The sequence below is a fragment of the Anguilla anguilla genome, chromosome 1 (genome assembly GCF_013347855.1).
Source record: "Anguilla anguilla isolate fAngAng1 chromosome 1, fAngAng1.pri, whole genome shotgun sequence".
Taxonomy (NCBI): domain Eukaryota; kingdom Metazoa; phylum Chordata; class Actinopteri; order Anguilliformes; family Anguillidae; genus Anguilla; species Anguilla anguilla.
Window position 1 is genome coordinate 63,078,417 of NC_049201.1, and position 14,478 is coordinate 63,092,894.

The 14,478-nt window shown below is 41.7% G+C and overlaps 1 protein-coding gene across 2 annotated transcripts in view; it reads right to left on the reverse strand.

Annotated features, from left to right (window-relative positions):
• Positions 1-14,478, reverse strand: part of creb5b (cAMP responsive element binding protein 5b) — a 58,656-nt gene that overhangs the window by 36,261 nt on the left and 7,917 nt on the right. For both annotated transcript variants that reach the window (XM_035395276.1, XM_035395282.1), the window contains exons 4-5: positions 12,116-12,237; positions 9,451-9,605 (exon numbers count right to left, since the gene is read on the reverse strand). In XM_035395276.1, the coding sequence (XP_035251167.1) occupies positions 9,451-9,605; positions 12,116-12,237 (277 nt within the window). The remainder of the gene's footprint in view (positions 1-9,450; positions 9,606-12,115; positions 12,238-14,478) is intronic.

The following is a 14,478-nucleotide window of genomic DNA, read 5'->3' on the forward strand; positions in this document are numbered from 1 at the left end:
AGAAGCACTCTTTACATAATTCTTGAAATGATATTTAATGGCTTTCTTGCATTTGTAATTTTTTTCCAACTGAATTCTTGTCTAGTGAATTGTAATATGTACAATCTGCTTGCAGATTTAATGACTTGATAATGATTCAGCACTAGTTTGTATGGTATATATTGATGTACTTATCTACTGTTAAGTGTATTTTCATTTTTAAAACCCCCAGTTTCCCTGTTTTAATGTATTATTGTGTTCTTTCGTGAATAATTCAATATTACGATCCTTGTCGCAGCTGAAAAATGTATGAAATCACTCATATAAATATCTGGCTGAACAGACAGAAAGCATTATATTGCAAAAAATAATATGTGTATTTAAGATGGACACAAGAGACTAGAAACATGGCTAAACTGTTGACGGGCCTGGTGCTTCTCTCTTACACTTCCTTTACAGGTTATTGCATGTCATGGGTGGCGAAGCCAGGGTGAATAACCCCAATGTGCTTAGACTACAAGCCTAAGGCTGAAGCCACACTATACGCGGCGACGGCCGCTTGTCGCCGCGCCGCGTCCCCACAGTCGGCTGTTTGTGGGCGTGTCACCTATTTTTGACAGACAGTTGTGTTCGTTAAATGTTGACCGGGTTTAATATCGTGTTTCATATTCATTCTCCTGTCTGAATAAAAATCATTTTGCAGTAACCTAAATCTGAAAGATGTTAGTCATCAGTTAGTCTAGCTAGGCAGCTTATTAACATTTTCAGAGCTAGATTACTGCAAAAATGATTTTTATTCAGACTGGACAGTGATAGTAGCTAACGGCGATAACTACATTGCAGAGCCACCGACAATTTCAGAGACTTTTCTCCACGCTATTTCCTCTTATCAGTGTCTCTGTAGGAGATTTTCGGGAAACCCGATGCGGAAATTACGAGTTTGGTCCTCCATTGTGGAACGATAGAATGTGGAACTAAAATTAGAAAAAAATAGGGACAATTTACTTGATGGATCATTATATCAAATCAGATTGGTTACCGCGACGCGGCGAGGGGGTCAAAGTTGAATTTTTGCCATCTCCACTGCGGCCTCGCCACCTCCCGCCGCCGGCAATCCCAAAATGCCTTGCGGGGTCTGGCCGCCACCCCTCATTCAAAATGAATGGAGGCGGCTCCGCCGCGTGGCGGGGCCGCGTATAGTGTGGCTTCAGCCTAAGAACTACAAAAACAAAAATGCTTCTGCTAAAAGAAATGGGGTTCTTTTGATCATCAGCAGCATGCTGTCATTCTTGAGTCCATACACTCACCGGCCACTTTATTAGGTACACCTGTTCAACTGCTCGTTAACGCACATCTAATCAGCCAATCACGTGGCAACAACTCAATGCATTTAGGCATGTAGACATGGTCAAGACAATCTGCTGAAGTTCAAACCAAGCATCAGAATGGGGAAGAAAGGTGATTTAAGTGACTTTGAACGTGGCATGGTTGTTGGTGCCAGACGGGCTGGTTTGAGTATTTCAGAAACTGCTGATCTACTGGGATTTTCACGCACAACCATCTCTAGGGTTTACAGAAAATGCCTTGTTGATGGCAGAGGTCAGAAGAGAATGGCCAGACTGGTTCGAGCTGACAGAAAGGCAACAGTAACTCAAATAACCACTCGTTACAACCAAGGTATGCAGAAGAGCCTTTCTGAACGCACAACACATCGACCTTTGAAGCAGATGGGCTACAGCAGCAGAAGACAACCCGGTACTAGCAAGGTGTACCTAATAAAGTGGCCGGTGAGTGCATATACAAAGATATATACAGTGCATACAAAAATTTTAAAATAAGAATGAACACTTTGCTCGTGTTTGTGTCTGATCTTTCATTGTTCCATAGAAAAAATCATTAGCACTTTGCTTGTTGCTTCAAAATGTCTGAATAACAGAACAGTTGCTTCAAAATTATTATTATTGTTTTACTACATCCAATTATTATTGCGTGTTACTATATCCAAGTCAGTCAGTCTCGAGTGGCATGGGGGGAGAGAGAGACTCCATGAACTGTCACTCCAGTCACTGATTCTTATGAATCAATCAAAAGTTGTCCCTCTACTGCAAAACATCATGATTGGGTTTAAATATATAAATAATTTATAGTGCATAGCTGCTCCACTCGTTTTGGTGTTTATGAAGACTCAGACTTTCATCAATAATCTCTACCTTCTAACACACTGCAGTGCAGCTCAATTAATTTTTATCATGCTCTGTGAAACATTACCCTCCCTGTCATATTAAAAGCTGAGGCAGGATGCTCTCTGTAACCCTGCCTTTTCTTACCTCCTCCCTTTTTCAAGTTAAAAGGTTGAGACCTTCCCCTCTGTGCTGTATCTCACTCGGTTGACTAACTGTGTCTACCATGTTTAACTCTGACATAACTCAGGAACAGATGTTTAGAATTCAAAGGCAAGACAAATTCTAATCACTTGGTTACAGCTTTATTTCTTATGATAATGATAACCATGGCGTTCATATGTCCAGAAAGCTTTCCTTCTTTCCCTTTCTTAAACGCGAGCTAATGCTGGTTTCTGTCAGCAAAGCTCCCCTGGGCAATCGGTCAGGGACTCTGACAGCGAACAACCCGAGTCCTCAGATTTCACAGCTACAGGCCTCTGCTCAAGCCCTACACAAATGGACTTAAGGAAAGCCAATCTTAATTGATTCCAAGCCTCTAAGCTCTTCAGTAAACATTGCGGAGCAATGAAAATTACTTGTTAGCTTGATTCATTGGATATTCAGTCCCTCAATTTCTGGAGAGCTGAAATTGACCAGAAAACAGATGAAAGTTTCATTGAAGGACATTGGCAGACATGCACATTTCCTGGTGATTTTCTTTTGTGGTCAGACCAGTGCTCTTGAGGTGAAGAACTGATGTGTGAACCCACATGGACCCCGAAGTATAACCACACTTGTTTAGAAGTCATGTAAGTGAAGTCATCCCTCCATCCATCAGTATGGTACGCAATGCAGAGGGAATGAACAGGAGGCCGAATCAGCATGGGACATGCAAACAGACACAGAGATATTGCTCAACTTTCTGTGTTTATTGTGGCCTTTCACTTACTCTTCATCTCTCACACATAGCTACTACAATGCACATCCACACTTTCTTCTGACTTTCTTCTCACGTTCTTTCATCGAACAGCCTCTATAACCTGCATTTTTTCCACATTTATGTTTATAAAATGGATATTTACTGAAGTAACTCAGGTTACTCAGGTTGCTGAAAGTTAAATGTAAAAAGAGGCCAAACCTGCAACGGCTAGGTTTTAATCCCTGCTTTTCGAGTTGTTACATTGCAGACAGAGTATTTATATAATGTACTATCGTACCACTCAACAAAATTATCGTGAACGTACATCACAGCTAGCAAAAAGGGGTGAAGAGTGAAGCAGAAGAGTGAGAAAGAGAGGTATAGATGGACAGAGATGGATAAAACAAAGAGAGGTGAGACTGCTTTGTCCTGTTGTGCTGTTCATATGATCGTGGGGATAAGTTTGTCATGAGAATTTTACACCCTGTTCTGGAGTATATGAAGGGCTTCTTATCAATGTTGGAATGTCTACAGCAGGGGTCTCAAACTCCTGACCTGGAGGGCCACAGTCTTTGTAGGTTTTTGTGATTTCCTTTCAATCAGCAGCTAATTTAGGCCTTAGAAACAAGGTGTGATTCTTTAACTAATCAATTCCATAAATTAAGAATTTAAGTGCAGTACCACATTAAAAACCAGTGACCCTGCAGGATTTGAGCTTGAGATCCCTGGCCTACAGAGTGAGAAAGGAGTTTGTACAGGCCTTACATTGTTTCCATGTTGCTCAGAGAGGGGCACTGAAGTGCAAAAAAGTAATGGGCTCATATAATGCAATCATGTTACAGCATACACACATACACACATACACAAAAACAAACATACACATCATAACACACAAACATCCCATCCCATCACACATACAGTCACACAATGCACATGCAAACTGCATACAGCTCCAGGCTGTATTAAACATACATTTCATTAGACATACCACAACCATAAAAAACACATATGTTAGCACAAATATACACATAGACCACATGCAAATGTCCTTACATACACACAAGTCTGCAATTAATGACACAGATGGTTAAGACGAACTAATTCATGAGCACTCATATATTATTCTAAAAACTATAATATTTTAAAAATTCAACCAGTGATCACCATCAGTGAGTGCTCCATTCACAATGTTGCTAATTTGTGATATTAGAAACATTCCACCCACTGTTATAAAATAGATCATTAGAATTTTAATAAATACACATTTAGTGTTTCTGGAATAAATGGACAGTGATCAAAAAGCTAGGAAAGTGATAATTCAGCTAGGATAGGAGGCTAACTCATGCAGAGTACTTGAACTCAAACTATTTTTAAAGAGGAAATCTGTAGTTGAATGCCCAGCTAACAATTTATATATATATATATATATATATATATATATATATATATATATACAGCTAATTTATTTAGTCACTAAAGCTAATTTCAGCTTAGTGATTTGCAGTAAATCTGAACATAAAACATTGGAGCAATACAATGCAACTGTTTATCAATTCCAACTTGCATGTCCCCACTATCTGTTAAGTCTGTGTCAAGCTGGGCTGAGTCACTAAAAATGTCTCATGCTATTATAAATATTCTGATAGTCATATTGGAAATGACTTCCTAATCATAGATCATGATTTTACTGTCCCTTGCACCCACAAAGTAAGCCTGCCATTTTAAAAACACAGGCGTTTCACACCACCCAGAGCAGTGCATGCTGGTCTATGTCTGTGGGGAGGACATGAACGCTGCAGCCACGGTCTGGGGGAAGGAAGTTCCTGTGAAGAGGCCCATGCACGGCACTCTAATCGGCCCCGATGGCTTCCTGTGGAAGCTGTTTTTCTGAGCAGGGGAGTTTCCTACATTTTGCAGCAGAGGTGAGCATTTCCATCGTGGTCCACTCATGTGACTTTCACTCATCCTGACTGACCACTCCCCCCCCTCCCCCCATTGTGCTGACAAAGAGATGGCTACTGGTCAGGTCTACCACACCCCTCTCACACATTTTCACCCTGGGATGTTTGACCTGCCTTGATCTCCTCTAATGGTTCCAACCCTCAGGTCACGTCAAGTTCATCTTCCTCAATCTGACCCCTCCTTCCCAAGGGAGGGATTTACTTCAATGACCCCTCCACCCTTGCACACCCTCCTGCCCACGCCCACACAAGATCAACCTCCATGCAGTCCAAAAAAAGGATGTTATTGTTGCTTTTAGTTTAACATGCAGTGTGAAAAGTGCACACTCCACACAGCAGACTGCACTCATCCTCCATATTCTCATGGGACTTCAGTTCAGTGTTGTTCAGGAAACATCTTCCTGATGTGATTGGAGAAAATGTTTTCACCAAGATTCTGCGGGGAAACATTAACACGGGAGGGCAGAATGCATGCCCTCAATGCACTGACCCCATTCTCTGCTTTCACCAACTATCATCCCTCAATCTGTCAGTGTTTTAATAAACTTTTAAGTACGGAGAAGGAACGATGCTGTACAATGCCTGTAGCTTATCATTTACAAATGTATACACAGAAAGAAAGAAGGAAATGACATCAGTGTCTTCAGAGTCATGGTCACTACTACACATTGGCCACGGTGAGGTGCTGGGAGCATGATACAGATACACTGGTGTGTTGCGGGAGACACACTGAGGTATTTTCAGGGTAAGGTACAGTGCGGTATACAGGGTGAGGTGCAGTGCACTGTTGGATGAATGCTATGAGGTGTAAAATTATGACATGGCTTGTTGTGCAGTGTATAAGATGAGATGAGATGACGCAGTGAGATGTCAGATATACAACCAACTGAGGTGTGCATTGTATGCCACCGTGAGGTGTATCGTGTAAAATACAGTAAGAAGTACAATGCATGACACAGTGAGGTGTGCGTTGTGACACAGCAAAGTGTACAGAGTAAGATACAGTAAGGTGTTGGATGTATGACACAGTGAGCCGCAGACTCAGACGAAACATGCACGTTGAACTGTCCCAGAGCTGCACTGATTGCCACCCTTCTCAGGAGTGAAATTCCATCCCGTTTCAGGACAAAGAGGCAGCCAGAGTGTCAGTCAAAGTGTCAGCCGATGGGCCCCTCATCCAATATTCACAAGGTCTCTGCTCTGCGCACCTACATAGTCCTGTCTGCACAACATGCTACACCATGACAACACAGTCTTCCCACACACAAAATCACTGCCTCTCTACAAGAAAATACACTACAACGCTTAAAGATGTGTAGATGCATTTACAATATTTATTGTTGGTTTGTTTTCCTAACCATTGAATATAAATGGGCCTTCAGTGCCTTCTTGGTGATATTGCACGTTTGTATTCCTGAGACAAACAGTGATGTTCTCCGCTTTTGTTAGCCACTCTTGATAAGAGAATTGGCTATGTGAATACAAGCTAATGTAATGTCTCTCCACAGAAAAAAACACAAAACACTCCCTCCATACAGTGAACACACTACAATGTCTCGTCACAACAAACACAAAACACTGCCTCTAAGAAACACACAACGTCTCTCCACAGCAAACACAAAACACTATCTCAGTACAGGAAACACACTACAATGTCTCCCCAAAGCAAACACAAAACACTGCCTCTATACAGGAAACAAACAACAATATCTGTCCACAGCAAACACAAAACATGGCCTCGATGTAGGAAACACACTACAATGTCTCCCCAAGGCAAACACAAAACACTGCCTCTATACAGGAAACAAACAACAATATCTGTCCACAGCAAACACAAAACATGGCCTCGATGTAGGAAACACACTACAATGTCTCCCCAAGGCAAACACAAAACACTGCCTCTATACAGGATACAAACAACAATATCTCTCCACAGCAAACACAAACACTGCCTCGGTACAGGAAACAGTCTCAAAACACAGTTGTGTGTTTCCTTCCAACAGGAGACACTGCTACAATGTCTGAAATGAACACGCAAAACAGGGCCAGTTGCATGGACATAGATTTAGCCTAGTTCTACAATAACATGGTCTAATTCAAAATGGCTTTCACAGACATGTCTTACATTAGTCTTACATTTAGCTTAGACTTGATTTAACTAACCTTGCTTCATTGACACTGATTAGTGCTACTCCGGGACTAAATAAGGGTTTAAATTACTGTACGTCACCAGGTCTACCTTCAGATTAATGTTGTTGGTCAATGGTAGTGTAGGAGAATGGGCAATGGCAGTGATAACCACCCCAGGCTAAACAGTTTATACGCAGATTGGTCCACAAGAATCATACAAAATCATGATTTGCTTCAATATTATGATTTTTATGACTTTCATATAATTTTTCTAATGTTGGTTGTTTTCGATATCTTGCAGAGAAAACTTTCTACACTTGAGTCATATTTGTCTTTGATTGCATTAGTCATAGACTCAATAGTCCAGTAGTAACTAATCCAAATTTAAGACATGTTCAGGAAAGCCACTTAAAAGTTCTGTTTTGCTCTTTCAGATTAAGGCCGACTCCCGGCTTAATATAAGCCATGCCCCTGCAACCGGCCCACTGTCATATGACTGAAAATATGCTAAAACAACTGACAGAATTAATTCAACATTTGTCCTTAAATTGAATGTAATGCAACGCAACAAGTACAGACTGGCAAGTTGATTTTTCTGTTTGTTGAGCTCGCTAAGCTGTATACTGAACATGAAGATAAACATTACCACTTGCATTTCATTGTGAGTCAAAGTTAAAGATGAATGTTGATTGGATCCAGGCCACTCTTTCCCTATTATAAACACAGAACAACAATGCCTCTCTACAGTGCACACAACACTTTCTCCCTAATACACACACTAGTAAAATAGCTTTCTTCCAGAAACACTACACTATGCTTTCCAGAAATTACAGATACAAACATACACTTATGCACCCACACACCTCAACATAGTAGTACAGTTCTAGTTTAGCACACTTAAATTTGCACAAAACTGCCTGTACACAAAACACACTCAGAAACTCAGAAACGAAATGCATTGAGGATATTAATGACAGCTTCTATTTTCTTGCTTTTTTTGATAACGGATAGGGCTAACGAAGCTCTGCTGGGGAGGGCCATGGAGAAACACGGCATGGATTCAATAAGGAAAAAGATTTCAAGCATTCGCCACCCAACCCAGGCCCAAACCTCAAGCCTAACTCATATTCTTATTGCAAATGAAAATAGCATGTTTCTTTCTCTCCTGCGCATTGTGTGTGTTCAGGGGGGAGTGTATTATAAACTGCATATTTTCTCCTGCAAAGAGAGTCACTTACAGCACAGACAGAGCACAGGCCTGAATTGGGTGTCTCCAGAAAAGGCTGATATCCCCACCAGAATCCAAGTGAGGACACACCCACCTCAACTCCAGAGACAGGGCTCTACTGAAAATACAGATGGACTAAACACACGGTCATATAAAAGTATCCTAAATTTGCAGGCACAAATAAATTCTGGGTTGATTTCTTCATTAGACATAGTCAGTCACTACTAATCAAACAGTAGAATCACAACTGAGAACAGAGCAGGTCACTGCTAGAGTCATCACTGGGTCAATAAAGAGATTACAGACTACATAAAGAGATTAACCTCTAAACAGTGAAAAAAGACTCTAGACCACCCATCCCCATTGTTCAGTCAGGTGAAATGCAAACAAAGTGTTCAGCTCATGATCATGGACATATCGTATATGTCACCAGTGATTCCCATTACAAGGCAGCCAGGAGAGATTTAAGGGAACGCTCATTCAGTAAATATGAGCATTTCAAAGTTGTGTAACATTAAACCCCAGTAAAAGTAGTAACTCAGAGTAGTAACTCACTTCCTTAGTGAACTGATCTCATCACTTCATCCCCAGGGACCCTCTGACAGGCTTGCTTGTGTGACATTTCTGACTGAACACAGAATACAGACTAAAGATCACACAAAACACTGAGGTGCCAAATGTAATGAGACACTGCCATTACCTCACGGCCTGAAGGAGGATCACAACTGCCCAGAGAACAATAGAATACAGCCTTAACTTCCTTTGCCCCACTTGTACACCGGACTGGGGCAACAGAGAAAGGGTGACTTAGTAGCACAGGGTGACGTAACACAGCCAACACACAGAGGCAAAGCGTGGCTGAACCAAAATGGAAACAGCAAATGATGTGACTCTCTTAACACAGCGGTGAGGCGTAGAAACCTCAGCACTGCTTAACATCCTCAACCTGCAGAGAGGTCAGCTCTCTCAGCCAGGTGCAAAGGTGACAGAACGACACAGCCACAGGGTGACAGCCATCACAGAGACAGCTGCTCGCAGAGGTGTGTACAGCACAGACACAGGGGGACCCACCCTATCTGTCGGTTGGTGGAGGGGGCCTGGGTGATGACGGAGCTGGACTGGGGCGAGGGCAGTGCGGGCTGGATCACGATGCTGCTGTCGTGGTTCGTCATGCGGGGGTGGGGCTGGTGCTGGTTCTGGCTTGCTGACCCTTGAAGAGAAATGTTCTGGGGAGAAGAGGAGAACGCAGGTGCCACTGAATCACTAAAAATAGAGTGATGGCAACAGTACAGCCAGCGAAACAGCTCATCAATCCGTCCATCCCACAATTCCTGCTGCTAAATGGCAAAATTATTAGTGTTTAAATCTCAACATCCTTTCTTGTTCATGCTTAGATCACTTGTCACGCCGCTGTCTTCTGTTTATATCATTTTGGTGACGTCACTGGAAATAACCTCCAGGACTGACCTGGATAGAGGAGTGTACTGCAAATGAGACAAAGTCTGCGTGTTATTTATGATCCCCTCATTGAATCACGGGGATGCCAGCTTGCCTTTCAGTTAAAGTGCTACCTATGTAAAATATTACACTGCGTAGCTTTCCAACAGCTTTTTTTAGTTGTTTTACAGCCACCTTCATGACTGGCACTCTTAATATGCGATAGTGAATTAGGTAACATGCATTCTCCAGGATAAACCTTGCAGGAAAGTGAGGGAGATCATCTGAGCACCTACAAAGGGGACTGTAGTTCAAATTTCCAAAAGGACTAGTGTCGATGCTGGATTTTGTTCCAATCAATTACCCCGACTTAACTGTCCAATTAATTAATTATTAGTATATAGTGTATTTACATTGATGTATTTACCCAACATAAACTTGCAATCAAATATTGAAAGGTAGGTAATATGTGTTTCTCATCTAAAACTAAACTGAGGAACCGATTGGACTAATTCATAAACGGAAAAAAGAGGATGGTGCAAAAACACCCACACTAGCCCCTTGATCGCCATGTGCCAGTCTGACTCTTTCCTGTCACCCAGCTTCATTCCATCTCAACCAAATGACTTGAAATTCTATAAATATAAAATCGTTTTGAATGAACTCAAAACTATAAAAATGACTACTACTACCACTACTACTACTACTACTAATAATAATAATAATATAGTTGTATATGTTAAGGATTAATATACTTTTTTAAAGAAGTTTTATAGATTGCATTAATTATTGAGTGACATCATTTGTGTTTTGAGTGTTTTGCTCAGGTGTATCCTGGGTTTACTTTATTACTATATATATATATATATATATATATATATATATATATATATTGCATTGTATCACCCAGCTCTGAGGAATGGCTCCAGAATCAAACACTTCCTATTCTGATAGTAAAGACTGTGTGTGTGTGCGTGTGTGTGTATGTGTGTTTTTACATGAGTTCCTTCCTGATCCAATTGTATTTCTCCTTAGATAAAAAGAGCTCCTTTCTTTTTGTGCAGTAGCTGACATTTCCTTGGCTTTCCCATTTTACCACTGAATCCATCTCAGCATAAAAAACATTTTTTGATCACACAGGTGCAAGTAATATCAACGCTGGAAACTCTTCTGGATATGTTCAACATATAAACTTTCAGCACTTCAGAAAGGGAGTACCGATATGGGTAGACTGATTTTACTCAGCTATAAACAATTTGTGAAAGGAACATCATCCTTATTCACAGGCCCAATTTAGCCCGCACAACAGAAATTCTCAGTGTTACATTAACTCAGCGTATGTGAGTCCGCTAGAGGTTACGTGCACTCTGTTAGAGTTAAAAGTACTACAAAAAAATCAGACTTGATTTTACACTGAAAATGCTGCGCTATTTTCCTGCTTGATGGAAACTATTCATCAACCTGGAAACCTGTCAGCTACTGCTCTTTCCTGTGTTCCCCTGAGCCCAGCAATCAGAGTCCTGTCTCATCTTGCCTGCTGCTGACAGTGCAGTCCTCCCCCACCCTCAGCCACCCAGACAAGTGAGCTAAACACAGGTGAACTAAACCCAGACGACCCTAACGCTGGAGTACCCACGTATCAGTTGGTCAAACCAGGGAAACTAAACACGCCTCCCACAGACATGAGGTAAGCAGACATCGGGCGAGCGGTCAGCAGGCTACTGCTGTATAGGTTAGAAGCCCACAGATCAGTAGTGTACTGGTGGATACCACACAAGCCTTGCAGCTTTTAGCCAGAGTGCTCAGAGATACCACCAATACCGATGCCACCCTAATATGTTTTTAGTTTTATTTTGCACCATTAAAGGGTATATTTTGCATCTGTGTGCTCCAGACTTTTTCCTCTTTGCAATCTTACATTGTCCTTTATCTGAGATGCACTGGATTGGACTCCTTTTTTTGAATTTTTTCCCAAACATTACTTCTTGCAATGGGCTAGGACCCACATCCCAAAGAACAAAGTGACATAAGCTTAGTCAATCCCCATATCTGGAGTTACTGACTGACTGACTGACTGAGCAGCTAACAGAGGGTGCTGGGTGGATTTGGGTCAGGCTATGCTGGCACAGGCTATGCTGACAGAGGAGACAAATTGTGTATCATCTGGCCCTATAATTGTTTGCTACCAGACTGTACAGTCTGACTTTCACCCATGGAATATGTTAGCCTTTCAAGAAGATCTCATAATCATCACTGTCGTTTGGTGGCGACTGTGCAGTGCGCACTCGGTGGCTCTCACCTGTTTGCTGTCCTCCTCCTCCTGCGCTTTGCGGAACTCCTGCTCGATGGAGCAGTCCAGCTCACTGAAGAGCCCCACCTCCTCGCAGTTCTTCAGGAACCGTGTGGGCGTCGGCGTCTGGTCTGAAAAGCCAGCAGAGAGACTTAAGTGAAACACAGCACTACCCCTTAACACCGAGTGATACTATGTCTATTTAATGCTTTATCTAGGGTTACTTTTTTAAGCTGCATCCCTCAAGTCAGAGGATGGGGTTAGAGGGCATTGTGTTTCAAACAGGCTAAAGCCTGACACATGGTTTAGAGATCAAGTTCATTTCAGAGGTTAAAAACAAACTTAATATCGAATGTTCATACTGTGGCCCAATTGGGGATTCAATCTGAGGCCGGCATCAACACTTTCTAGTTAGAGTACAGTTGGCAGTAACATTCTTGAGTTTGAGTAATATCAGCAATGGCACATTGTGCATTTTGGACAATGTGCCATATTACTGCAGTCATACCTGCAATAATATTCTACAGTTGGCAGTTCCATCTATACCAACATTCTACAGTCAGACGCTCTGTGCAACAACATTCCCGCACTATCTGCACCCACAGTACAGTTAGACGTTCCATCTGCAACAACTTTCTATTACGATGTGAAAAAACATTCTACAGTTAGATGTTCCATCTGCAACAACATTCCAAAGTTAGAGTTCCTTCTACAGCAACATTCTACACTTAGGAGTTCTGTCTATAACAACACTCTAACGTTCTATCTGTAGCAACATGAGCTGTAGTCACAACACTACATTTTGGAGTTCAACATTGGCTTTAGAGTTATATCAGCAATAACATTCTACTACAGTTATTCCTTTATCTGTAATAACACGAGTTGTACAGGCAACATTACCCATTTAGGGCTCTGACTGCAACAATATTCTGTAGTTAAAAGAGGTCTGTCTGTGACAGCATTCTGCAGGCCTGACATTAGCCAGAGCCACTCTATCTGTGAACAGGTTGTATCAATGTTGTCAGCTTAAAAGTGGAGAGCAATATTTTTCCTCTCAATATACACAGCGCACTATTAGCTGATATTACTGCAGAGATAGGGTAGGGTGTTAAACCTCATTAAAGTGGCAAGATACCATATTCACTACATTTCTTATTTATGAGTGGTATGGTACAATTAAACTTTCATTCAATAGGTAGAGTTATGTTATAACAGATTACGTTTCTCTAAGTAAAGAGAGACGGGCCACATTATATGGCCAATGGGTGAATACAGAGTAGCGATGTATCGAGCTAGCATGCACATGTAATTCCCTGTGGAGAGATACAGAGTAATGCTAATGCTACACTCCTTAGATGGATGATGGTGTTAACTCTTTACTTTAGAAACATAAGGTGCTATGTCCAGAGTCGTGTTGTCTCAGTCTTTAAAGAGGTACAGCGCACTGTGACTCAGAAACCTAAGAAGAAGGACGCGCACTCTGGGAATCTGATCCTCCACTCCAAGGAGTATAAATAATGAAGTGGATGGAATCACAGCATCTAAACACACCACAGTCCGTCAATACGGAATCCAGACTCAGCCCTACAGCAGTACTAAAGTTCACCCTCAAAGACTAAAAACAAAAGCACCGTGGATCCCACAGGTCTTTACCCTTTCTTTTTATTCCGTGTCTTCTTGGACCATTTTATTTAGCTCTGTGTAGCTTTGTCCCAGAGCTATCATCAACAAATATATGCTGTGTAAGAACATTTGCTGTCACTTATTCTCTTCTGGCCCGATCATATCCAGAGCCTAGACCAGTAATATCACCCTCAGCAACACCATTCACGTATTTCAGCACAATTCATACACCCTCTGACTCTAGGTCTGATAATAACACCACCTCAAAGGTCACAGAATGGGATAAGATCAGAACACTGTTGAGTCTAACCTCCTCCATCTAAATCAGAGCCTGACAGTTTGCGCAGATATCCAGTCACTTCTTATTAGGGTTAAAATTTCCTTAAATGCTTTTTATTGACAACAAACTCCAGTGGGATCGTGGCATAAATGCTAAAAGGTCAAGATTATGTTTACATATGTTAGTCGTCTGTTTCCAGAGTAACAGACGTGTCTGCTGGAGGAATTGTGGACACAGTATCCCACAAACCTGTGCAAGTCAGACTGTATAATGCACCTTCCCCAAGTCCCAGTGAAAGCGCAGTGCAACAGTAAAAGCCATCAAATAGCTGCTTGAATGCACCTATCCTGTTATTTTAAAATGACCATTTTCTATGAATCTATCATTGCAGATTAATTGTTTGTCACTCCTCTACTTCAAACCATAGTGAGGGTCTATAACCATCCTCATCCCACCCCCACCCCCCACC